General features: G+C 48.8%; 5 protein-coding genes across 10 annotated transcripts in view; 2 read left to right on the top strand and 3 right to left on the bottom strand.

Annotated features, from left to right (window-relative positions):
* The window catches only part of UPF3B (UPF3 regulator of nonsense transcripts homolog B (yeast)), a 10,762-nt gene extending 8,947 nt beyond the window's left edge, over positions 1-1,815 (bottom strand). Inside the window, exon 1 of one of the 2 annotated variants that reach the window (XM_019540209.1) lies at positions 1,661-1,815. In XM_019540209.1, the coding sequence (XP_019395754.1) occupies positions 1,661-1,783 (123 nt within the window). In that variant the 5' untranslated portion in view covers positions 1,784-1,815. The remainder of the gene's footprint in view (positions 1-1,660) is intronic. The other variant, XM_019540208.1, reaches the window with a different exon arrangement.
* Positions 1,816-1,882: 67 nt separating this feature from the next.
* NDUFA1 (NADH:ubiquinone oxidoreductase subunit A1) lies at positions 1,883-2,641 on the top strand. The gene is made up of 3 exons (XM_019540210.1): positions 1,883-2,083; positions 2,163-2,252; positions 2,552-2,641. Exons 1-3 carry the CDS (start codon positions 1,982-1,984, stop codon positions 2,570-2,572), a joined length of 213 nt encoding a protein of 70 aa, XP_019395755.1. The 5' UTR covers positions 1,883-1,981; the 3' UTR covers positions 2,573-2,641.
* Positions 2,642-4,025: 1,384 nt separating this feature from the next.
* Positions 4,026-9,519, bottom strand: LOC109313582 (putative defense protein 3). The gene is made up of 5 exons (XM_019540201.1): positions 8,765-9,519; positions 7,248-7,360; positions 6,139-6,254; positions 5,434-5,498; positions 4,026-4,334 (listed from the first exon to the last, which is right to left on the bottom strand). The coding sequence occupies exons 1-5, from the start codon at positions 9,120-9,122 to the stop codon at positions 4,237-4,239; spliced, it is 750 nt and encodes a 249-aa protein (XP_019395746.1). The 5' UTR covers positions 9,123-9,519; the 3' UTR covers positions 4,026-4,236.
* A 4,850-nt stretch (positions 9,520-14,369) lies between these two features.
* AKAP14 (A-kinase anchoring protein 14) lies at positions 14,370-19,783 on the top strand. Of its 5 annotated transcripts, none has more exons than XM_019540202.1 (6): positions 14,370-15,477; positions 16,097-16,211; positions 16,284-16,390; positions 17,985-18,167; positions 18,808-18,860; positions 19,658-19,783. In XM_019540202.1, the coding sequence occupies exons 2-6, from the start codon at positions 16,100-16,102 to the stop codon at positions 19,740-19,742; spliced, it is 540 nt and encodes a 179-aa protein (XP_019395747.1). In that variant the 5' UTR covers positions 14,370-15,477; positions 16,097-16,099; the 3' UTR covers positions 19,743-19,783. The 5 variants fall into 5 exon arrangements, with proteins under 5 accessions (XP_019395747.1, XP_019395750.1, XP_019395748.1 ...); XM_019540205.1 differs by having other exon boundaries at positions 14,372-15,477; positions 16,299-16,390; XM_019540203.1 differs by having other exon boundaries at positions 14,372-15,477; positions 17,988-18,167.
* An 882-nt stretch (positions 19,784-20,665) lies between these two features.
* Positions 20,666-22,067, bottom strand: part of NKAP (NFKB activating protein) — a gene marked incomplete at its 5' end in the record, with an annotated part of 7,960 nt that continues 6,558 nt past the window's right edge. The window contains 2 exons of the mRNA XM_019540447.1: positions 20,666-21,387; positions 21,853-22,002. Coding sequence (XP_019395992.1) covers positions 21,213-21,387; positions 21,853-22,002 — 325 coding nt within the window. The remainder of the gene's footprint in view (positions 21,388-21,852; positions 22,003-22,067) is intronic.

Raw genomic sequence — 22,067 nt, 5'->3', positions numbered from 1 at the left:
CAACATGAGGGGAAACTAAGCTGGACAGAATTGCTGATTAGTCTAGTTATATGAAAACAAAACAACCCTCCCACCATCAAATTTCTGAACCCTTGGGGAGCTTTGCTAGATCACTCCTGGTCTATACCATTTCATCAAAAGGTGAGGGTGGGAAGAGAGGGAAACAAAAGAGACAGGGTAAGAAGATAATGCCATCTCCCCTCCGTTTCTACTGAGCTCATTACCCAAGATGTTGGATGATAACAAAACCATGGTCCACGCAAGGCTTGGGGGAAATGTCCTGCGGCAGCAGCCTCAGGCAACGTCCATAACTGAGGCCCCTGCCACACATTAGATCGTAATAACTACCGTTTCCTGGACTAGACCATAGGTCCCTCTTGCCCAGTCTTCTGTGTCACACCCATTAGTGACCTCACTCTTCTGGCAGGCTTATAATAAGATTTAGTGGGCCTAGGCCAGGGGCAGGCAATGTCTGGCTTGTGGGCCAGACCCAGCTGGCAGTGGACTCCATTTCCCAGCAGCCCCTGCCCACGTGGCTGGAGCTGGTCTCCAGAGACTCCAGCTGCTGACTATGATAGTGCAAGGCTGAGGTTGCCATGGAGACCGGCCCCAGCTGAGCTGGCAGGGCATGAGGCAGAGCAGGGCAAGGGGCTGCTCCAGAGCTCCTGGGATCTTGCAGTGGGGGCAGCTCAGTCCGGGGGCAGCTGCCACCCACATGCTCCAGGCAGGGGCGTGCAGGCAGTAGATACCGGCTCTGCCCTGGCTCCTTCCAACGGTGACAGCCACGTCCCGAGCCGGGGCAGAGCCACAATCCGCTACCTGCACACCCCTGCCCAGAGCGTGCAGATGGCAGATTGCAGCTCTGCCCTGGCCCCGGACCAAGCTACCCTGGCCACAAGATCCCAGCGGCTCCAGAGCAGCCCCCTACCCTGCTGTGCACCCTGCCAGTGCAGCTGAGGCTGGTCTCCATGGCAACCCCAGCCTTGTGCCATCACAGCTGCTGGGGTCTCCACAGGGACCGGCCCCAGCCACGTGGGCAGGGGCTGCTGGGAAACGGAGCCCAGCTGCTGGGCAGATCCACCATGTCACCCATCCCTGCCCCAGGCTCGTGCCCAACAGCACAACAAATAGGCCTGCGTCACACCGGTGCAGAGAGCAGATGCTGAAAGGCAGAGCAATGGCCCGACCAGGGCTTGTTCCCCTGCTCCTCTTGCGCACAGCCGCCGGCAGCGGGGGTCGAGGAGGTTCTGACTCAGAAGCCAGGGCCCTCACACCTGCGCTCAACCGCTCCGTCACGCGAGTCCCCAGGGAAGCGCGCAATAAACGCAGCCTGGCCACACGCACTGCGCAACCCCCTGGCAAAAGCATGCGATAAACGGAGACCACGTTCCCCAATGAGACGTGCAATAAGCGCAGCCCGGCCACGTACGTCACGCGGTTCTTCAGCGAAGCGTGTAATAAACACAGCCCGGCAGCATACGCCATGCAATTCTTCAGAGAACCGCGCTATATACGCAGCCCGGCCGCACTCATGACACAACTCCCCAGTGAAGCGCGCGATAACCGAGGCCGGTGACACGCCATCAAGCCCCCCCAGCTGCAGGCAGAGCCGCCCCTTGGGGCCGGCGCGCGGGCGACGAGGCCGCGGTCCCGGCCGCACCTTGCTGAGCGTCTCCTTCTTCTCCTTGGGCCGCTCGGCGTCGGGCGCAGGGGGCGGCGCGGCGGGCGGCGCAAGGGCCCCACGCTTCTCCTTAGGCCTGGTGTTCTCCTTGTCCTCCTTCATCGCGCCGGCCCGGCCACGCCCCCGCGCGCCCATTGGCCGCCGCCGCTCTCGCGGGATTCCCCGAGGGAGGAGTCCCGGCATGCAGCGCGACGCCGCAGCCCGGCGGAGCCAATCGGGCTGCTCCGCGCGGGGCCTGCTGGGTCGCGCGGTGCATTGTGGGGTGGCGGTGGCTGTGCTGGTGACGGGCGCGACGCAGCGATGTGGTACGAGATCCTGCCCTTCGCGGGCATGACGTGGCTGTGCCTGGTGACTCCCGGCATCTCGCTCATCTACTTCTACCGCTACGCCAATGGCGGCAAGGTGGGGCTGGGGCTGGGGCTGGGGCTGGAGGTGGGCATGGGCGGGCGGCACGGCTCAGCCCTGCCCTCTGCGTGCACAGGAGAAGCGGCTGGCGCGGGTCCCCTTCGAGTGGACGCTGATGGAGCGGGACCGCTACGTGTCGGGTGTGAACACGTACCACTGCAGCAAGGCAAGTGCTCCATGTCACCCCTGCCTGCCGCGAGGCCGCTTCTTCGCCCTCCCCCTTTAGGTCCTTTCAAAACTGTCCCTCGGAGCAAGCGCGCGGCATGTGCAGACCTGTGGGGGGGCCTAGTCGGGGAGGATCCCTCCCGGAGCAGGGGCCTGGGCTACACAAATGAGCCCAACTTGCACACGGTCCCATGGATTTATTGGGATTGGTGATTTGAGTGAAAGTAGCAAATGGGTGCGCAGGGAAGGGGGGCGGGATGTGTTATTGGGAGGCTTCACATATTTTCTTCTGTTTTGCAGGGGTTGGAGAACATAGACTAAGAAATGAGCTTCTTGACAGAAGAACCATAAAATGCAGTATCGTTCTAATAAATACACGTGTCTACATGAGGTGGTGTGTTTTATATGTTGTATGCAAACCTATGGACAGGAATCAGTCTTTGCGCTTGTGGCCATGATGTTTTCAAAAGAGGAGGCGGAAGTATCGCATTTGTTCATAAGCCTTGCAGAATAGGTGTGCGAGGTCTTATGGAAGAAAAGGATGTGCAGGGGAAAGAGACTACGGAGTTTGTATTGTAAATGTTCTTCTAGCTGACAGCTTTTTCAAGAGGAGACTAAGACAGTCATTTTGCTGGGGTCATCTGAGCCCAGTTATCTTTCCTGCGTGGTGCAGGGGGCTGGACCCAATGATCTTCTGAGGTCTCTTCCAGCCTTACAGTCTGTCTGTGACATGTTTGCCACACGTTAGTGAAGGATAAGATTGCTAAGAAAGAGATATAGGCATAAACTAATTAATTCTCTTCTGCTACAGTTTTAACAGGCAATTAAACCAATGTTAACTCAACCTTCCCCTCCCCCCCCCCAAAAAAAACAAGCTTTATTGATGCTGTAATGCTGATAAAAGCCAGGAGTTTTGACTTGTAACAAGTATTGGCTTCTGATTTGTACACTAATTGCCAAGTATGATCTAAGCAATTGTAGGTCCTCCATATTGAAAAGGAGAAGTTGGCATGAATGCATCCTGCAGCAGGGAAGGCATTGCTTGTTTTAGTTGAATACATGAAATGATTACACCTCTGAGAAATTCTGGAGTACAGCTTTACTTACTAATATGAATGTATTACTAGCCTGCACAAAGCTGAGGAACAAAAGTGGGAGTATAGCATAGTCTAGGTCAGGGGGCAGCAATTCTTTGGCTATAATGCTAAAAACACCCCACTCCAGACCCATGCCTCAAGTTGGCGTGCCAGGGGCAAACTATGGGGGAGCTGCAAGGAGCCCAATCCTTATTGCTGGCGGTGGCTGCATGTGTACCCCCAGGCAGACAGCAGAGGAGGGGCCAGGGTTACACTGCCCTGGCCCCTTCCCCACCCTGTGCCCCTAGGTGTGTGTGCAGTTGCCATCAGCATGGAGGCAGTGCCAGTGCTCTGGAGCCTAGCACAGCTGTTTGCAAACTGCCTGCTGCCTACTGCAGCTGCCCAGAGCCCAGGCTGGAGGAGGGCTGCAACCAACTGCACTGGGCTCCATGGCAGTGGCTGGTGCACATGCACCTCCAGGGGAGTGGCAGAGCTCTGGGCTCTAGGCAGCTGCAGCAGCTGGTGGGCAGGCTACAGACAGCTGCACTGGGTTGTGGGGTACCATCACTAGTGTTGGAAGGGAAATTTCACTAGGGCTTCTTGCCGCTCAACCTTAACCGTAGATCCAGTTTACACACTGGTTAAGTATTGTTATAATTATTTTGGTGGTGGGTTTAACCAACACAGTTAAACTTATTCTTTCACATAGCACTATGATGTTCCTAGGGTGATCATGGAAAAAGTTAAACAAGTCCACATTAGGAGATTCTATAATAGAGCTTTGGTACAACTTTTACATGTAGCTGAGGCCTTAAAAAGTGTATTTATTATAGAAGCAATTAAAATTAGCTACCAATAACAGTGACAGTCCTTAGCTGTTGAAGATATACTCTTAATTTCCATGGGTTACTAAATGCAGCTAAGCAAAAGCAGCAGGTGGAAAAGTAACATTATCACAGTGGTAGCTGTCCATGTAAACTTCTCACTGCCGCACGTAGCTGTAGGATCTGTATGTTGGAGAAGAAATGGAAATTAACTTCAATTTATAACTAGTTTGGGATATATAATTGGGAAAATGGCAAAGCAATTAACATGGACCTTTAGGGAGGTTTTTTCTTTTCCTGTTAATCCTGAGTTGCTTCTCAGTCAGTTATCCCTGCATTTCTTCTGGCAAAGTAAGCAAGCAGTGGACAGAACACAATGAACTTTGAATTATCCTTTGCATTCACAAGATATTTTTTGCAAAGAATGGTGATGCAGGTATGGGCACCTAAGACATGGGTGGAACCACAGAAAGTTTGTGTGACTTGTCCTAGATCAGGGGTTCACAAGCTGTGGTACACATACCTATGGGGGTATGCAAGTCATCTTGGGGGAGGGGGGTAATGGTGGTTTTAATTTTCGTTGTAATAATAACTGGCATTTTAAGGGGTTAAAATATACTGGTGGGGGTACATGGGCAGCTGGTAAATCTGGAAAGAGGTACACAGTAAGAAAAAGTTTGGGAACCTCTGTCCTAGAACAATATGGCCAAGAGATTAAAATGCATCATTTAGCCTTCAGCATGGCTATGAAAGTTTTCTGACTAGCCAGAAACAAAAGTAGGGGCTGCTGTTCTGTTGAGTTGTGGATATACCTGTGGTATATAACATCAGTGGGAATTAATGCAAAAATTTCCCTTTCAATCCCTATCAGTTGGAGCTAGAGAATTGCCTCTTAATGTGGTAACTAATTTGTTTGTTTTTTGTATCCAAAACTCACATTTGCTCAGTATCAGTGGCAAATCAATAACAAGTGGATCATGCCCTCAGGATACCTGGAATATTACACAGAGGTCTGGATATCATGCTAATACAACTGGAAGGATATTGGGGGCAGAAGTATATAAGTCAGGAAGAGGAATAAAAAGAGCTAAGTACATACAGCTTAACTATGAGGTAATGAAGGGGAGGGCATGATTAAAACAATTTCAGAGAAGACATGCACATAGAATACTAGTACCCCTATAGTTCTGATACACCAGTGCTACTTAATGCCTATATAACTCCCTTTTGTAGTAATGGACATTTGCCCTACGTTGTAATGACACATTCAGTAATTACTCACCTCTCCATAGTACTTTGGATTTGATATTGAGCCAATAGATTTCATGAGTGTGCGCCACAGTTGCTCTGTTCAAAAGGAAAAAGCATAAAGCAATGACTACAAATGGGAAAGACCCCTCCCCAGCTTTCCAAAAATATTCCTATAGTTATTGGAGATGCTCTGCATAGCATCCTGTGTTTCATCATAAATTCATTAGCAAGTAGTAGCATATGCCTAACCTCATAGGAAAAAAAAATCCACTCCATTGCACACACAGAAAGGAGCTGTCAGTCTGATAGCTAAAGATTTTTCTTTCCCCAGAAGAGGGCAGGATACAATTTTTTTCCAGGAGCTTTTGCTGTTTCCTCTAGCAGTATAGCAGGTTCTTTTACTTCAGTCTCTGTTGTAACTCTCAGGGAATTAATCAGTCTTAGTCATGTACAGCTGTTGCTTTTCTGGGGACCTCATTGCTAATTGTTCCTCTAGTGTGTCATAGGTGGAATTTTCAAAAGCACCTAAATGACTGGGGTGCAGAAACCCCTGGAAATCAACAGAACTTGTCCACTGGAATCACTTAGGTGCTTTTGAAAATCCTACTTTAATGTGGTCATAAAAGGTGGAGATGTTGGTACTGTACAGATACAGAAAGGGGAAAAATATGATTGAGCTGTGTGCCTGAGGGGGAGGGGACTTTGCAGGAGGGGGAGTAACAGAAAAGCCACTTACATGAATGCAATGAATGGAGGGCAGCCTGAGCTTGGGGGCAGCCAAGTGTATGTGGTCAAGCTTGTTTTTAATTCCATGTTAGAATGAGTGACTGCTCCTTGTGGGTTCCCAGAGCACTGCCAAGAAAGGGAAATCCATCAGTGCGTTGTTTACACCATGCATAGAAAACACTGTCCCACGATTTACCTGCTCTTACAGTTTGCATGTGAAAAATCTGAGTTTGGGCTGTTATCCATAACCTCCCCTGCCTTCACAGAAGCCCAGGAAACAGACCTGCAACACAACATGTCCTGACAGATCCAACTGCTCCCACTATGCTCAAGCTGTGTCAGTGGGGATCCTTTCATCCCAGAACAGTGACACTGGGGAGATCAAAGGGCAACCACACCCCACAGGTATACAGATGTAGAGGCCGTTGTGATTTCAGTGTGCAGTGGGTGTATCTACACGTGATGCTACATCACCGTAGCAACATGCTACAGCTACATAGATAGCATCTGCGGGTAAGAACCGTGACACAGGTACATTGCTGTAGTGACATGCCTTATTATAGAGTGTTGCTATGGCAACATAGCAGGTAAAAATAACCTTGCGCCACATGCACGGTGCAGTACAGGCTGTTACTGCACCATCATTTAGCACTTCCAAAAGTACTAAATGACAATACAGTAACAAAGGCACCAGAGGGACACGTGTAGATGCACCCAGTCAGTCAGCATGTGCATAATCACCAAGCCATGCAATAGTGTCCTTAGTGGCCATGTGCAATTCCTGTACAGGACACCAAACAGTGTGAAGCCAGGACACCCAGCCCCATCGACGCCACCTAGCAATGGAGACAGCATACCCTTGGCAGTCCTCCCAGTTATGGCTGCTTATACTCAGCTGCAGGAGAGGGGAGAGTTACTCAGGTTGTCCTACAGCTGTGTGGATTCTCCTGCCTTTGGGGGCAGAGCAGGCCACTTGCTGTGGAGTGTGACTCCAGCCAGACCATCCCACACAACTGAGTACCCAGTCTAGCTCCGTGGGTCTCTGGCCTTTATAGACTGATTCCTTCTCTAGATTTTATTCCACAAACCACCCTGGTGGAGGAGATGCTTCTAGCTCACCTGTAAGAACCGGGTGTTATTAGGGGGGCTCTGCCAAGTGCCAAGTGCAGCAGTGGAGCCAAACATGCGAGCCTCCAACAGCAGTCCTCGGTACTCCAGCCCCAGAACCTGCACTGGGGACAGGAAACACATCTGCTGCATGTTAGTTGTTCAGTGGGATGCCACTTTCTCCAGTGTTAATTAGCTTTGAGTCCCCACTTAAATACTCCAGCTCTGTCTGCAAACATATCCCTGAGGTGCTGGTGTTGGTTTGGGACTTTGGAGCCCCTTGTTGAATTCCCTGTTTTGCAACTGATGTCCTGTATGGCTCTGGGCATGTCTCTTCATCTCCCTGTGCCTCATCTTTCCATTCTGCAAGAGACGATATCACTTCCCTAGCTTACAGGCAGACTGCAGAGACCGTATGGGTTTCTTTACAGTGGTAACAGGAGCCGTTAAAATCCCTTGGAGAGAACTATTTAATGTAAGTGTAACCAGACTGCAGAGACCACTCTGTCTAGGTATAACAGTGGGTGGGTTATAAGCAGGGAAAGGGTTTTCAGCTGGTTCTCCACTGGGTGCTAATCCTGGGGCTTCTGAGCAGCTAGCCAAGACTTTCTCTCCTTTCCTGCCTTAAATTCCATGCCCTGGGGGAAGTGTTGCTCTGAGGAGATGAGACCAAGGGTTGCAAAAGACCCGGAGGGAAGGGACTGGTAAGAAAAGTCCAGGTGGGATGCAGCAGGACTGTTGTGGGGGCAGAGGGAGTCAGAGAGAGAATGCTAGTTGTGAAGAAAGGGTGAGAGACTGAGGCAGGAGGGAAAGCCAGCATATGCTCTACAGTACCCTAGACAAGCAACTCCACATAGACTTGCAGGATGAGTAGGGGGCAGATGGCTTCAGAGTCAGGACCCCTGGCTTCCGCTCCCAGTCCTGCCACTGACTTCCACTGCCTCCAGTCCTCGCCCAACCACCAGCCTTTTCACAGAGAACCAGTGGGTGTTAACAACTTCTGATTACTGCTCCCTTGTACAGCTGTGCCAAGTGGTGACAACCCTGCATCAGTGTTTGATTTCTGAGCTGCCTGGTACCTGTTAAAGGTCCTTCTGATATGTATATGGACCTAATCCTGCAAGAGGCTTTCCTCTAGACATCACAGATTCACCTGATTTTTTCACTCGATTGTCAACGCAGCAATAGCACAGTGAGGCCTGCACATGCTGAAACCAGCTGTTACATCGTGGCTCACTTGGTTTGCAATCCAGAAATGCTTTCCTTTTCTTCAAGCTTGCTTTGTGAGGCTTTCCCCCACACATAGTTCTCAAGTTTGCCTGCTGCTTGTCACCCATTTTACTATGTTCTCAAAAGCATTCAACAAATAGAAATTCTCCAGTTCAGAGAGAAAACAGGATGGGAGGGAGGCCAATAAAAGTCCCCTTGTCTTGTGACATAAAGCAGCATGGAAAAGGCAGGGGACTATGACCAAGTCACCAATCATAAGGCACATCACAAATCCAGCTAAGAAGTCTGAACCACATTACCAGTAATCGGCTGTCCGTTGGTGAAGGAGTGTGCCCACACCTGCAACTCATAGGGGGCGGGATGTGGCCGGGAGTGGACCCCCAAGTGAATAGGCTTCATTGTCTTGCAGGCTGATGCTGGGGCTCCTGTTGGAAATGCAACACAGGGAAAAGCTGTGGTCCAAAAGATGAGAGCACCGAAGAGAAACGGAGGAGTCCAGAGAGCCATGGCTGAGTGGGGTTGCCTCTCTCCTTTGACACAAAACTGAATCCTCTGAGAGTAGAAACACTTAAGGCAGGGGCAAGAGGAGGATGGCTGGGCTGAGTCACTTACCCATGACCGATTCATTTTCTGTCCTTGGCTCTGAATGTTCTTCATGCACGTGCCTAATAAACATGGGCTGGGGTCAATGGTTTCTAGCAATTAGCAATCTGAAGAAGGGATCTTTTGGGGTAACTTAAAGGCATTTGCTTTCACTGCCTGCTTTAAGGCACATGTCTTGCCCCACCTCTTCACGGAAAGGTCTCCAAGCCTTGCTCTGTTGGAGCTGTTTCCCCATGAGTCAGACTCTGGGGTGGTCGGGGCAGGGCCCAAAGGTATTTAGGCACTGAACTCAGCCCCTGCTTTTTAAGGGTTTTGTAAAGCACTGGTGACAAAGAATTTGTTCCTTCTTAATAAATGACTCAAACCTGTAAGACCTAACTTCCTCAGAAAGCTAGGATCTAATCTAGGGGTGGGCAAAATGTGGCCTGCAGGGCGGATGCAGCCCACCAGGCCATTCTTATCCGGCCTGCGGGGCCCCTAAAAAATTTAGAAAATCAATATTTATCTGCCCCCAGCTGCCTGTCATGTGGCCCTCAATAGTTTGCTAAAACTCAGTAAGCGGTCCTCTGCCCGAAATAATTGCCTGTCCCTGATCTAATCCAAACTTCACACAGCTGGACGTTCTCTCCTGAGCATTGGTTGGGGACGGAGAGGAGTTCCCTCAGCAGCATTGGTGCTGGGTTTGAAAATAAATTCAAAACTTAGCCCAAGCTCCTCTCTAGAAGACGACCCATGCCTTCTCTGCTGCTTTTGCTTCCCAGCCTCTCACTCCTTCATGTGTTCTGGCTTTGCTCTCCTAACTCGTCCGGTAGCTTTGTTATAAATGGCCACTGAGGCAGTTATAAGATAGAAATAATTCTCAGTCACTCTTAGCCTGGGCTGTATTCCGATCTTTATCAGCGTCTGAAGTGAGTTTCAGTCCACAACACGTGTGTTACACACATACACGCACACGTTAGGCTATAAAGTGCAGACCTCCCCTGCTTTCAGATCTATGTTCTAGAGATGAAAGACCACGTACCTTAATTTCTAATCCCCCTGAGACACCCATTCTCCCTGCCAAGGCTTCTGTGTCTTTGTCATGTTACTCTGTCATGCCTACATGACACCAGAGCAAATTCAAGTTCTAGAGACAATCAGGGTTAATATTCTTTTCATAATATCAAGTCAAATGACCTACATCTAAGTGCAAATTACCCGATTACAATCTGCCCATTTAGAGGCAGCAGTGTCTGTTGAGCTCTTTTGCACTGGCCAGACTCACTTACTGGGCAACATTTGATTTCCTGGCACTTGTCATTAGAAAAAGTGCAAGTGCTCTGGGGAAAAGCAGATCCGAGGCGGTGGGAGCGTCTGGTCCGTATTTGTGGAATTCCTGAATGTTATCAGCAGAAAGATTAAAGAGCACTTTGACTTTCCTTTCAAATGGCCTGTACGGGAAATGCCAAGGTCAGGTCTCCCCTGTAGCCAGAAAAAAACAAGCAGATATTTGTTCACCTTCCCACTGCGAAATTTGCAGCACCTGTCATTTGGCTAGGGGGGAGAGCATGAAGGATGATGAAAGAGCTGCTGAGAGGAAAGGGAGTTGGGTGTAAGAGGAAGCCATGAGGTAAGGAAAGAGGAAAAGAGCTCTGGGTTGTTTGTGGAGCAACAACATTGCAAAACCGAGAGCCCCAAAAGAATCCACCGAGATAAGTGAGGCCTTGATCTGCTTTGCTCACCCTGATGTGAACCAGCCGGGAGTCTCCACTCACCCCCTGGGGATCAGGCTCTTCCTCACACCTTGACTCACTCCTCCCCACTGGAAAGCCCTGAAATGCTCAGTAACTCCAGGCCCCACTGAAGTAAATGGGACCCAAAGGTGCTCAGTGCCTCTGAAAGTCAAGTCCTTAATGCCTAAGATGTGCTTGATAGGGAAACAGCGTGGTCTTCAGACGCTGTAACCACTCCTTTCTCTTGTATGGCTGTCTCTGTAGTGCGGCCGCCTTCAGCATTCGGGTTCATACTGGTAGTTTGAAAGACGCCATCCTGTAGTCGAAGCAGATGTACTGAGGTAAATTGGACTTTCTTGGATTTAAGCCAACAAATATTGGCCCGAATGAGATCCAAGATTTAGATCTGATTTTCTTCGCCGTTAGCTGGACCCCTGGGCCCATGTGGAGACAGGGCCCATTTCTGCTCCAGGCCTTAATACACTATTGCACACCACGAGCTGTAGCATTTCTCTGAGGGCACACCGAGTCCCCGCCATAGGGATACAGCCTTATACGATAGCTATTTGAGCGGCTTACGCAGATGACATGCTTTTTTAATTTTCTTGGCTTTGGTGCGAGACCATGACAAACTCCTCATGCCTCCCGCCTCTGCCAGCCTTTGAAAGGACTGAGATGGCTTGGGAATCAATTAAAGACCACATCTGAATCTCCTGTCATAAGCTGGTCAGCTACACTGCTGCGGGGCAAGGGAAGACAGGAGACCTAGCAGTGAGGGAAGAAGAGGAGCGTGAGGATCGGGGGTAGAAAACTAGGAGGAGCGAGGCACAGGGAACACAAAGTCAGGAACCCAAGTCCCCCGGGGCCGGTCCAGCACATCCAGGTAGAAGGCAAGACAGGACCTTAATCCTCCAGAAAGTCAGTGGCAGCAGTTTGGGGCCCACAGACCCACTGGACTCACTGGGATTGTGAGAAAGAACAGAAAGGGGTGTCTACCCAGAATATTGGTGCCATGGGTGTTTTACCCTGAGAGGGACGATCCCGCGTAGCCTAGTGTCTGCCTCTCAAGTGTTTACAAAGACCCCATTCACTCCGATTCCTGCCCCAGCATCCTTCATCAGGAGAGAGTCCAGGCGTTCAACTGGATTCATTTTCTGTCCTTGGCTGTGAATGTTTTTTGTGCACATGCCCAAAAAATGGGGGCTGGGGCCAATGGTTTCTAGCTATTAACCCAAATGAAAGACCCCGAGGGCCAAACACTAACCTGGATGGTGAAGCACCTAATGTACTCAGTGCCTCCAGCAGCACTCCCTTTCTCCCTGTGGAGAAGTGGAAGGGGACGGTCTTTTCCAGGACCCTGCTCTGCTTCATGAAACAGTGGGCTGTTAGAGTCAGAGATGTGGCCTGATGCCATGGTATAATTAGCATAGGCATTAATTCAGCCTGTCTGCACTTCCCTGGGCACTAGTCTCTCTAGTCTAAGTGGGAGCCAGGATGTGGGATGTCTTCCTGAGGGGCTGGGAGCAGGAATCCAGAGGCTGGGGCAGGAATCGGAGAATGGGGCAGGTGTAGAGGGCAAGATAAATACAGGGACCCCAGAAGGAGCTGAAGTCCCAGCAGTACAGCCTGGAGCTGGGGGGCAGAGCAGGGCAGGGCAAGAAAGGAGAGAGGAGCCAGGAGGCAAAAGACAAGGGAGGAACAGCAAACTGTAGAGCAGGGGTGGCCAGCCTGCGACACTTGTTCCACAACCGGCACTGGCAGCCGCTGTGGGGGGCATGTGGCGGGATGGAAGGGGACAGGGAGCACAGAGCAGGGAGCAGAAAGCAGAGCAGCAGATCAGGCAGGGGAAGGGGAACAGAGTAGCACTCAGGGGGGTGAGGGGCTAATTTGTGCCCAAAAGTTTGGTGGTGCAGAGCACAGAGCTGAACAGTTAAGATGCTGGGCTCACATCCTGAGGCCTGGCCTTATGGCGCCAAGCAGGTCAGCAGGTACAGCTGGTGCCTCTCCAATCTGGGCGCATCTACACTGCACGGTCACTTAGTATTTGCTTTAGCGACACAGCGTCTTGTGCAGGTGCACCCAGTGGAGCTCTTCTTACTGGCAGGCTCGGCACAAGCCTTTCACCCTAACAGGGCCTGTTACCGCAGAAAACAGAAGCTAGTTTTCCCTTGCCCGTGGAGCCTGCGTTGGCTACCAGGTGGGAGAAATGTTCTGTCACCCACGTCTGGTGACTCCTGGGGATATACTAGACACTGGGGAGGACAAGGCTTGTCTTGTGCTGGCTGCCTGGCAGGCTCTTCCCAGTCCTGTTCCTCTCTTTGGGACCTATGTGGTCCACCCCTGAGCACTCAAGGCATTTTACAGCATGCGCTGACCCGGCCCCTGGTGTATGGCTCTGTTTGTGCCTGCTTCCATGTTGCTTGTTCACACATTTCCGGATCCTTTCCTCCTTCAGTGAGGACCCCCCGGTCCCAGCCGCTCCACCTGCTCAGTGTTTGGAGGGGGCTGAAACTCTCTTCCCTGCACCACTACCATCATTATTGTGTGCTTGAGATTTACTGGCTGGGAGCCACCTGGCGAGTGCTGGCCACCACCTCCAGAACGATGCCTCTGCATCAGACTTTGGAAAACCAGGCTCACCGGGCTGGGTTTTCATCCTAGGTAGCTCTTAGCAGGGTCGTAGCAGGTAGGAGGGCAAAACCCAAGTCCATTGGTCCCTGTCTTCACTACAGCTGCTGCTGCTGCTACCACTGGTAGAAATTAGAGGTCCCACTTTTGCTACAAACTCAGGTTAATTTAGCACAAGACACGTGGAATTGCCCGTCTGCAGGGAGCAATCGGTTTCTGTCCCTTACCAGGACTCTCAAATGTAATTTCCTAATGAAGAGCACTGATTATTGCTGCTGTTCCCAGCTCATCCACACAGACAAACAATCATCTTGGCAAAGCATTAAACACAGCAGCCTGGTGCAGAGAATAGCAAGTGCTGAGATGAATGAAACGAGGGCCAGGAGGTGAGGCTCCAGGGAAGGTGGTACTGCGAACACAGCAGGGTTTAATTGCCTGCTCTCTGGTGTCTCTCCTTGATTTAATTTTCTTGTCTCTCAGACCTGAGCCTTCCCCAGGGTCCTGCATTCATCCTACTCGTGACTCCAGGGAACAGTCTCTTTCTCAGACCACAGGGGATGGTCTCTGTTTTCATGTGCTTTGTCTTCTTGCTTCTAGGACAATGCCTGAGTTCCTGTCTCCCTGCACATCTGTCTGCTTATGCTGGTTCTGGGCCTCACTGCTTTCTCTTTGCTTCTAGCACTTCCTTTGTGATGACAGCTCCATCTGAAGAGCTGCATCCCAAGTATTCACATACATACCCGGCAATATCTGCTGCGGTAGGAGAATGTTCATTCTATGCAGGTTTTTCCAGGCTTTTGGTAGTGGTGGCCTTAGGGTTGTTGGAGCCCTGGGCAAGAAAGTCACTTGGGGCTTAATTTTGAAGACCTATAAGCAATATGGACATTTCCAATTTCAATTGTACTTTGCCCTATCTGTGAAACTGCAATGAAAATATCTTAATACAATAGTGCTAATACAAATATGCGGTGTAATTAATTTTTATTACAACTGGAGTGGAGAATATCACACAATACATTTAATCAACACAACACTCTGAATGTAAGTCATAACAAACCTATTTTATTGAGAGACTTATTATGAACAGAGGGCAGATTTTTGCACCAAAATAAACTGGAGTCAACAGTCAATTCATTGCTCCTACACCCAAGTTGATAATCAGTATTCATAAGTTGAAGAAAAAACAAAGTTTTTAATAAGTTGAAGAAAGAAAGGGCTTGTTAACGTTGAGCGATATTTTAGGTTCATTCTATGTTTAAAATTTTGGGGCCCCCTAAAGTGTGGGGCCCTGGCCAGTCGCGTGGTTTGCCCTCCCCTAAGGCTGCTACTGCTTTTGGGGCCAGGGAAATGCAGGGCATCAAAAAACCTTACTACCTGTTGGGCATTATGTTAGTGACAGACACAAGGTAACTACATTTTTCTTCTGTGTTACCTCACAGGGCAAGAAGTATCATTTCAGTGTAGAGCATTAAGAGTAAAGAAAATTCAAGCATGTTGTTTCTCTGGGGACTGAAGCATCTATGCTTTCTCTCAACTCAAGCACAAGCACAGGAGTTCGGAGTGGCACAAGCCTGCTGCATCGTGCAGCATGTCTCCCTGCTAATGCTGTCCCTCTCCTCCCTAGGGGGATCCTCTACAAGGAAAGGTGGCGTTTGGGATGCTTGGTAAGTGCTTGGTGCCACGTAGAGGAAGTCTGTTGGCTCCAAGGACCTCCATGCCAAGGGCCTGTCCCAGCTCAGTGGGAGTTTTACAAACTTCTTCAGTGGGAGCAAGAGTGGGGCTTCCACACGTCACAGTGCACACCTGCACACCCACGATGCAGGCACCGAAAAGCCAACCTCGGACCAAACGTTGCTCTGGTTCTTTCCTTTCTGAAACACAATGGAATGCCTGGACATTGACTCTGCTTTTCTATTGGCTGGTGTCACTGTTGCCTGGGTGACCGCTATGTGCAAACACTCTTTAAGGGGACTCTGCGAGCTAGCAGCTTAATGAGCCCTGGGAACCTGTGGCCTGTGGGAGAGAGCAGCTCCCAGCACTGAGGAAAGAACTCGAGTGCACTGAGACAGGTAGGACAGCCCCTGTGTGAATGTGGTGCCCAACAAACTGCACAGCACTTTGTTGAAAGCTGCGACCTTTACAAATGCCCAGACAGAATCCGGACATGGAGCCATCATACGAGACAGTGGCTCATAGATGTGGAAGTTGCTATCTGACGCTATACAAGAGAGAGACCGGTAGGCATGAGAACCCTGGCACCCTTTCAGCCAGGGACCTGACACAGACATGGCACAGCTGATACCACTTGCTGGGAATGACCCAGCCCTCCCTCCCTGCCAGCCAAACCTTCCAAATTGCTCTTTGCATATTACAGCAGAAGACAGAGATTCCCTTTCTTGTCAAATGCAATAAAAGTTAGATATGAGAACAGAAGTGGCTTTCTAATGGTGGCAGGGAGTGTGGGTGTGGTGGTGGTGGTGGTGGGGTGTTCTAGGACTAGACCTGGCTGTGTACAGAAAACAAGAGATCAAAGAATAGTGTGGGATTGGCCAATTATGGCAGCCACTTTCTGGATCATCTGAAGGTCTGTTATGATGGATGAGGGTTATAACAGGCCCAAATCTATCACAGTCTTGTGTACAAGACTGCTCTTAGTGAGTTTGAGTCTTTCTCTTTCTAATGCTCAAGATAATGGACGTGGAAGAGGAAGATGAAGCCATCAGAGAGAAAGCACAGAGTTTAATCGAAACTGTCATCAGGGGCGTGAAAGAGCATCTTGAAGCTTTGCAAAAAAAAGAGAGAGGTATTCAAATACTGCATTTGCTGCCTAGGAAACCTTGCTCTGTCTAGGCACATCAGCTAGATTAACCAGCAGGTGGTCTGTTTTCAGAAGCTGATTACATCATTGGAAACATTCAGTGGATCACATGCAAGGACTTTACGGTGGAGAGGGGAAGGCAGCAGATCGAGGAGTACATATCCGTAAGTGTCAGAGCCAGTTGGTATTTGATTTCATTACTAGGTAAAGAGGCTGACTGCACCCTCAGGGCCCACTCCCAATTATTGTCATGTATAATTAATTTCTGAAGCAACTGCTATGGACAACAGAGACACCACAAATGCAGACCCTAGGCCCTTAGTCCATGTGTCTATGAAGCAGTTAATCCTTACAGTTTGTGCATTGGAGGGGTTTCAGCTTCTCACCTTGACTCTCAGTTGTCACAGCCTAACAGCATACAAGCTTGGAAAACCTACTTCAGGCTGAAAGTTAGCTCATCTGGAGTCAGCTGTTCCCAGACAGCTCCCAAAGCCCTTCTAGAGCTTCTGAAGGACTTCGTTTCCACCCTCTTCCTAACTTCAGTGCTCTACTCAATGGAAACCTTTCCTCTTGGCTCATGTGCCCTTTCTTCTTCCTCTCCTGGGTGTCCTCCACAAGCTGGTTGCTTCTACCAGCTAATCCCAAAGTCCTGGGGTTAGCAGCTTGGGGCTTACAGATGTGCCCCAAGCTCAGATGAGAAATCCCACTGTTGCAGCTACTCCGCATTATGGACACCAAGTGTACAGCAAGGGTTAGTAGTTTCCTTCAAACTGACTGCACCCAGATTATTTCAGTGTGTACTAGAGAACATCCACAAAGGGAGGTAGGGGACTGTACATTCACAGCCTACTTCGCTGTACACCAGCTTCTGTGGGCAGCCAGACCACTGCTGTGACCAGCAGTTCTCCACATTTTGAGACTTGAGGCCCTACTCAGAATCCATCAGCTCTCAGCTTTCACTCCATTTTAGACAATAGAAAAATACCAGAGCAATCCTGCTGTTGCAAGGAATTCAGAAAGCCCACAACAGGGCTGGGTGGCTTTGACACACCCAGAGATTTCAGACAAGAATCTATAGTATCTTGTGAAATCACGTGGGTGCTTGCAAGCTGAGCAGTGCTGATGTTATGCGGAACCCTTAAAAGGATCTCGAGCCCTCACCAAGGTGTTGTGGTCTTCTTTGCTTGAGCACCAATCAAAAAAGGACACAAGTCTGCCTGAAGCAAAGGGGCCCCACTGAGCTAGTGTGGAAAGGTATGCAGCTTTCTGCAGACAGTGATTCCCCCCCAGAAGTGGCTAGCATCACAGCCTTGTAGTATTGAAAATGAGCACTGTGCATGTTCTGTAACAGTGGAAGTCCCACCCTCACTCCCTCCCATTCCAATTCCCTTCCCCTGCCTGATCTGCTGCTGTTTTCTGCTCCCTGCCCCCTCCCCAATTTTCTGCCTCAGAAACGCTGCAGCACCAAGCTTGTACTTTGATCCACCATCCCTTAGTGTAGACATTGTTCTCTGTGCATGCAATTCTTCCCTGAACCTTGTTACCCTAATTGTCACAGTAACAGGTGGCAGAAGCTGTCAAGGGCACAAGAATATTCCCTCTTCCTCTGGTCCAAGTTGCCCTTTAACTTCCTTGTGCCTTCTCATTCATGATTTGGTTAACAGTGTTAAACAAAAGTGACTTGATCTCTTTTTAGCACTTCCCTTAAGTCAGCTGTCCCAGCGAGAGGGGATCTCTTACAGTGTGGTGTGTGTTCAGCAGACCTGGGAGTTCCATGAAAGCTGGCTTCACTGGTCAGATTTCCTCAAGGAAGAACAACTGAAGTACAGCAAGCGGTACCATTACCGGGTCCGTTGGAGCATCCCGACATGCAGGAAGCCCATCCCTCAAGCGACTGCATGCATCTACTTCATTGTAGAGATCTCCAACATTAAACCTCCTGTAAGTAACACTCAACCAACCTTTGAGAATGTAGCAGTAGAAATCTAATTTCTCTGTGGAATGAGAGAGAGCCATAGTTTAAATGATTACTCTGCAAGAAAATTAGCCTGTGCCATTCTGAACTTCATTACTTCAATGTACTTTCCAGAAAAGATTATGGCTTGAATCTCTCCCTCTGCTAATGACGTTTTGCTCCCCCTTACCCTCAGTCCTAGTGTCTGCTACTGATATCTTCTAACTGATTTTATACTATCCGCTCATACGCATTCTTTAACATGAGGGGGAGGGGATAATCACATGGCTACACATCAAAATAAATAAAGTTTCCAGATATACATTTGACTCTTTTTTTTAACTTCTGCCCTTTTGGTTAGGTCCAATCCAGAGCGTTTCCAGTTTCTGAGTTTCACATTCAGTAACACAGCAGCAATGATCTACTCTAATGTCTGACTCTTAGTCTCTATGGATGGTTAGAACTGCAAGCAGACACTTATTCTAATTCCGATCAAATTATGTAACAGTAGATTGATGTCCCGCTATGCGGAGCATTCCAAAATAGTGGAATTTTTTAGTTGAATTAAATGCCTACTTTGAAATTGTGCTATAGCAAATGTGAAAACTGTCCTTTCATCTATTGCAGACCTTGCCCATTGAGGTGTCCTTTATCTTGGAATCCAATAGGCTGATTCACAGGTATATTTTATTCTACAGGTTTTTTAAGCAATGCAGCTATTTAAGATGTGCTTAAAACACAGCTGAGTTCAGATATCCTGACTGCATTAGAAGTGGTATACTGGTGACAGCCACTATCAGGATTCCGTTAGTTTGCTAATTCTGTCTGGCCTGGTCTTAGCTCCAGCATTGGTTGGCTACTCTGCATTATACCAGTTGGCAATAGTCCCACCAGGGCCATGCCCTTACTGCCCCTGCTCCTCCCAAGACTGAGTGGTGATGATTGTATAAAGTTATTCTGGTTGACTTGTATCTACCGACTACCCTCTCTGCCCTCCAAAGAGTTTCAGGCCCTTTTTATTCTCCCTGGCATAGTGAGAGCAAAGTAGAGCTGAGAACCTGATCTCTGTGCTGTGAGCTCCTGCACTGGAGCATATTGATGTAGCTTCCCCTTATCAGTCTCGATAGGGATTTTAAGAGCAGCATGTTCAGGACAGTGCTTCCTAGGCAGCAGAAAAGGCTGCTGTCAACTAGCGCAACTCCTGAAAAACCCTTGTCCTTCTAACTTAATGAATTTGGGGTAAAATCTTATTAGTCACTTCTAGCCAGCCTAGCTTGTGCTAGCTAGCACTGATAGACTCCATGACATGGCCACCTCCTCCAACCACACAGATTAATGCTGGCTTTATGAAAAGAAAGTTATGTGCTACCAAGAGAAAAACCAACCTGCATTCAAAGGCCACTCATAGCTCCTGAACGTTGTCTCCACCTAATCATGACCTTTGTTCTTAACATCTGTCCTACCTTTTCCACCCTAGACCAGGACAGTGTCGCTTTAGGGAGAAGTGGCTCAAGGACATAATTGAAAGCAAAATGATCCTCATGGAGAACATAACCTTCTAAACAAGTGTATACTGCAGATTAAAAATCCACTCTTCCAGGATGCTCAAGACTTGGCAGTGTTTTGTTAAAGACAGAAACAGGCTGTGGGTGTGGGTGTGGGTGTGTGGGGGGGGGGAGGTGGTGACAGGATGGACAGGGACCTTTCCTTCTCTAACGGTAGTTTATATCTTACACATCACTAATACACTCATAGGCACAGTGAAAAGGTGTTAACTTCAGGTGAAGCCAACAGTAATTACCTGAAGGCCCTGACCTTCCAACTGTCTCTGCCTGAAAGACCCTTGAACTCACACAGAACTGCCTTGACTTCAGTCAGAGGCCTGCTGACCTGATAGGGAGGAAAACAGCTAGATTCAGTCTAGTGTTTGATTAAACAAGGGTTACAAAGACACCAGTGAAAGTGGTAACAGCATTTTTTGTAGTTGTTTATAGAAACATGTAAATTATTTCCACCACAAGCACATCAAACCCAGGGATTTAAAAAAAAAGTCAGGAAGCGTAAGTTAAAGCATATAAAGGAGAGTGCTATTCTCAAATACATGCCTGATGATGACTCAGTAAGTTTACACTGAATAAGCATTATCTGGAAGAAGCCTTCCAACAGAGCCTTCAGCTCTTAAAAGCAATGTAATATTGCTCAGACAAAGGAGGTCAAGGTCCCAGATTAAAGTAACGTGAAGGGTTAGTTCTGGAACGTCTCCAAGAACCAAGAAATTCAGAAGGGAAAGATACAGAGGCAGGAACTGCAGATGCATGTCCACGGCTTCCACTAGCTCTACTATTGCACTGAGATCAATGTACAGCATACCCCAAAAGGAGGCCAGCTAGTCGGCCCCCAGGCTTTTGCAGCTTCTAGGTCAGTAGTAACCCTCAATGTTACTACTTTGACAGCATACATCGATTGCAATAGAAGTATCTGCAAGTAATGGAAGCCAATCCATATTTAATTACAAATTTCTACATACAAGTGTAGCTGTATAAACAATCCAACTGTTTGGTTCTTAGAAAGATAAGTAAACAAAGCTCAGGAATTCCCTAGGTTTTGCTACTACAAGTAGCCAGTTTATGATGGACAAGTCTATAGTCATTGGTCAAAATAAATGGGAGATGGCATTTATCCATATCACCAGCAGGTGACCCGTCCCTCGAGGCAGATGGTGCCAGCCTGCTGTGTCTGATTCACTAATACAGCACATTTCCATCACTATGATCACAAACCTTCCCTTTGTGCTGCTCGTTTTCATTACCCAAGATTCTGTACTGCCACTTATGGTAGTTCCCTGGAGGTGGGGAACAAACTGTTCAAGCAAACTACCCATGAGTAATTGTGCTTCTTCGATACAAGCAATCTATTCCAGAGGGCTGGAAGGTCAGACAGAAGGCACTATACCACTGGACAGCTGCTTGCAAATTGCAGGAGCAGGTTAGCTGCTGTGTACTGCAATCAGTGCTGCCCACCCACAAGGATATCTATTTGTCTTCTTTGCCCTTAGTTTTTCTGTAGACCATTTCCCGGAAGCTCGCCAGGATCTTGTTCTCTCGCTTCCGCCTCTCCTCCTGGTTGAAAGATGCCAGTGCTCTCTTTTCATCCGCACTGTAGATCTGGTTCTCTTTACGCAGACGCACAGCCTCCATTCGCCGATGCCTGAGGACAAGAACATTGCATCTCTCATCTGTCACAGAACATTTCCCTACTGCCTGGTGCAAAGCCAACATGTCAACCTGTATTAAGCTGTCAGGAAGCCCCATGCTGACCCTCCCCCAAGGTCTAAACATCAGACATACAATGATGCAACCTGCTCATTTTCAAGTGTACGAAAATCAAGGGAGGGAGAGTTGCAAAGTATTTTCCCCTCTGGAAAAAAACCACGCTTATCACTGACTTCTTTTGGCCACCAGAGATGAGTAACTAGATTTGAAGTGAGAGGGAGTTTAACTTTTATCCTCGCACAGTGCTCACAAGCTGCAACTTTTCTTTTTCTTTCAACTGGTTTGGGAGAAGTTCCCTCTTAATTTAGAATCCCATTCCCCACCCATTGCAGGGCAAAAAAGGGGCACAAGGCCTTGGTTTCCGCAAGCTACAGGCAACCTCACACATTGAGAAACCTACCTGCTACCGCTCATTACATAGCCAGAACTCTCAAATGATGCAATTTCTTCACTGGTCAAGCCAATTTCACCTCTTCGGGGGATGCGTTTTCCAGCCTTTACATACTCTGCCATAGCTGCACCCTCACCAGGCAGCAAAGCATGGCCGTAGCTTAAAGAGAGGAAAATAATTTCATCAGTGCCGACTCAGAGAGAGCACAAAAAAAAAAAAAAAAA

This window comes from Crocodylus porosus, unplaced genomic scaffold (genome assembly GCF_001723895.1).
Source record: "Crocodylus porosus isolate Cpor-Errol unplaced genomic scaffold, CroPor_comp1, whole genome shotgun sequence".
Classification (NCBI taxonomy): domain Eukaryota; kingdom Metazoa; phylum Chordata; order Crocodylia; family Crocodylidae; genus Crocodylus; species Crocodylus porosus.
The sequence above is the reverse complement of the archived record's forward strand: the minus strand, read 5'-3'. Positions and strand labels throughout refer to the sequence as shown.

Bases quoted from the DNA above. Each gene is read 5' to 3' on its own strand.
- NDUFA1 (XM_019540210.1), top strand. From the start codon at position 1,982: ATGTGGTACGAGATCCTGCCCTTCGCGGGCATGACGTGGCTGTGCCTG. The intron at 2,084-2,162 runs GTGGGGCTGGGG...CTGCGTGCACAG, and splicing joins GCTACGCCAATGGCGGCAAG to GAGAAGCGGCTGGCGCGGGT. The intron at 2,253-2,551 runs GCAAGTGCTCCA...TCTGTTTTGCAG, and splicing joins ACACGTACCACTGCAGCAAG to GGGTTGGAGAACATAGACTA.
- LOC109313582 (XM_019540201.1), bottom strand. From the start codon at position 9,122: ATGAAGAACATTCAGAGCCAAGGACAGAAAATGAATCGGTCATGGGTA. The intron at 7,361-8,764 runs GTAATGTGGTTC...TCCTGTCCCCAG, and splicing joins CAACGGACAGCCGATTACTG to TGCAGGTTCTGGGGCTGGAG. The intron at 4,335-5,433 runs GTGAGTAATTAC...TCCAACATACAG, and splicing joins ATCCAAAGTACTATGGAGAG to ATCCTACAGCTACGTGCGGC.
- AKAP14 (XM_019540202.1), top strand. From the start codon at position 16,100: ATGGACGTGGAAGAGGAAGATGAAGCCATCAGAGAGAAAGCACAGAGT. The intron at 18,168-18,807 runs GTAAGTAACACT...CATCTATTGCAG, and splicing joins TCTCCAACATTAAACCTCCT to ACCTTGCCCATTGAGGTGTC. The intron at 18,861-19,657 runs GTATATTTTATT...TTTCCACCCTAG, and splicing joins TCCAATAGGCTGATTCACAG to ACCAGGACAGTGTCGCTTTA.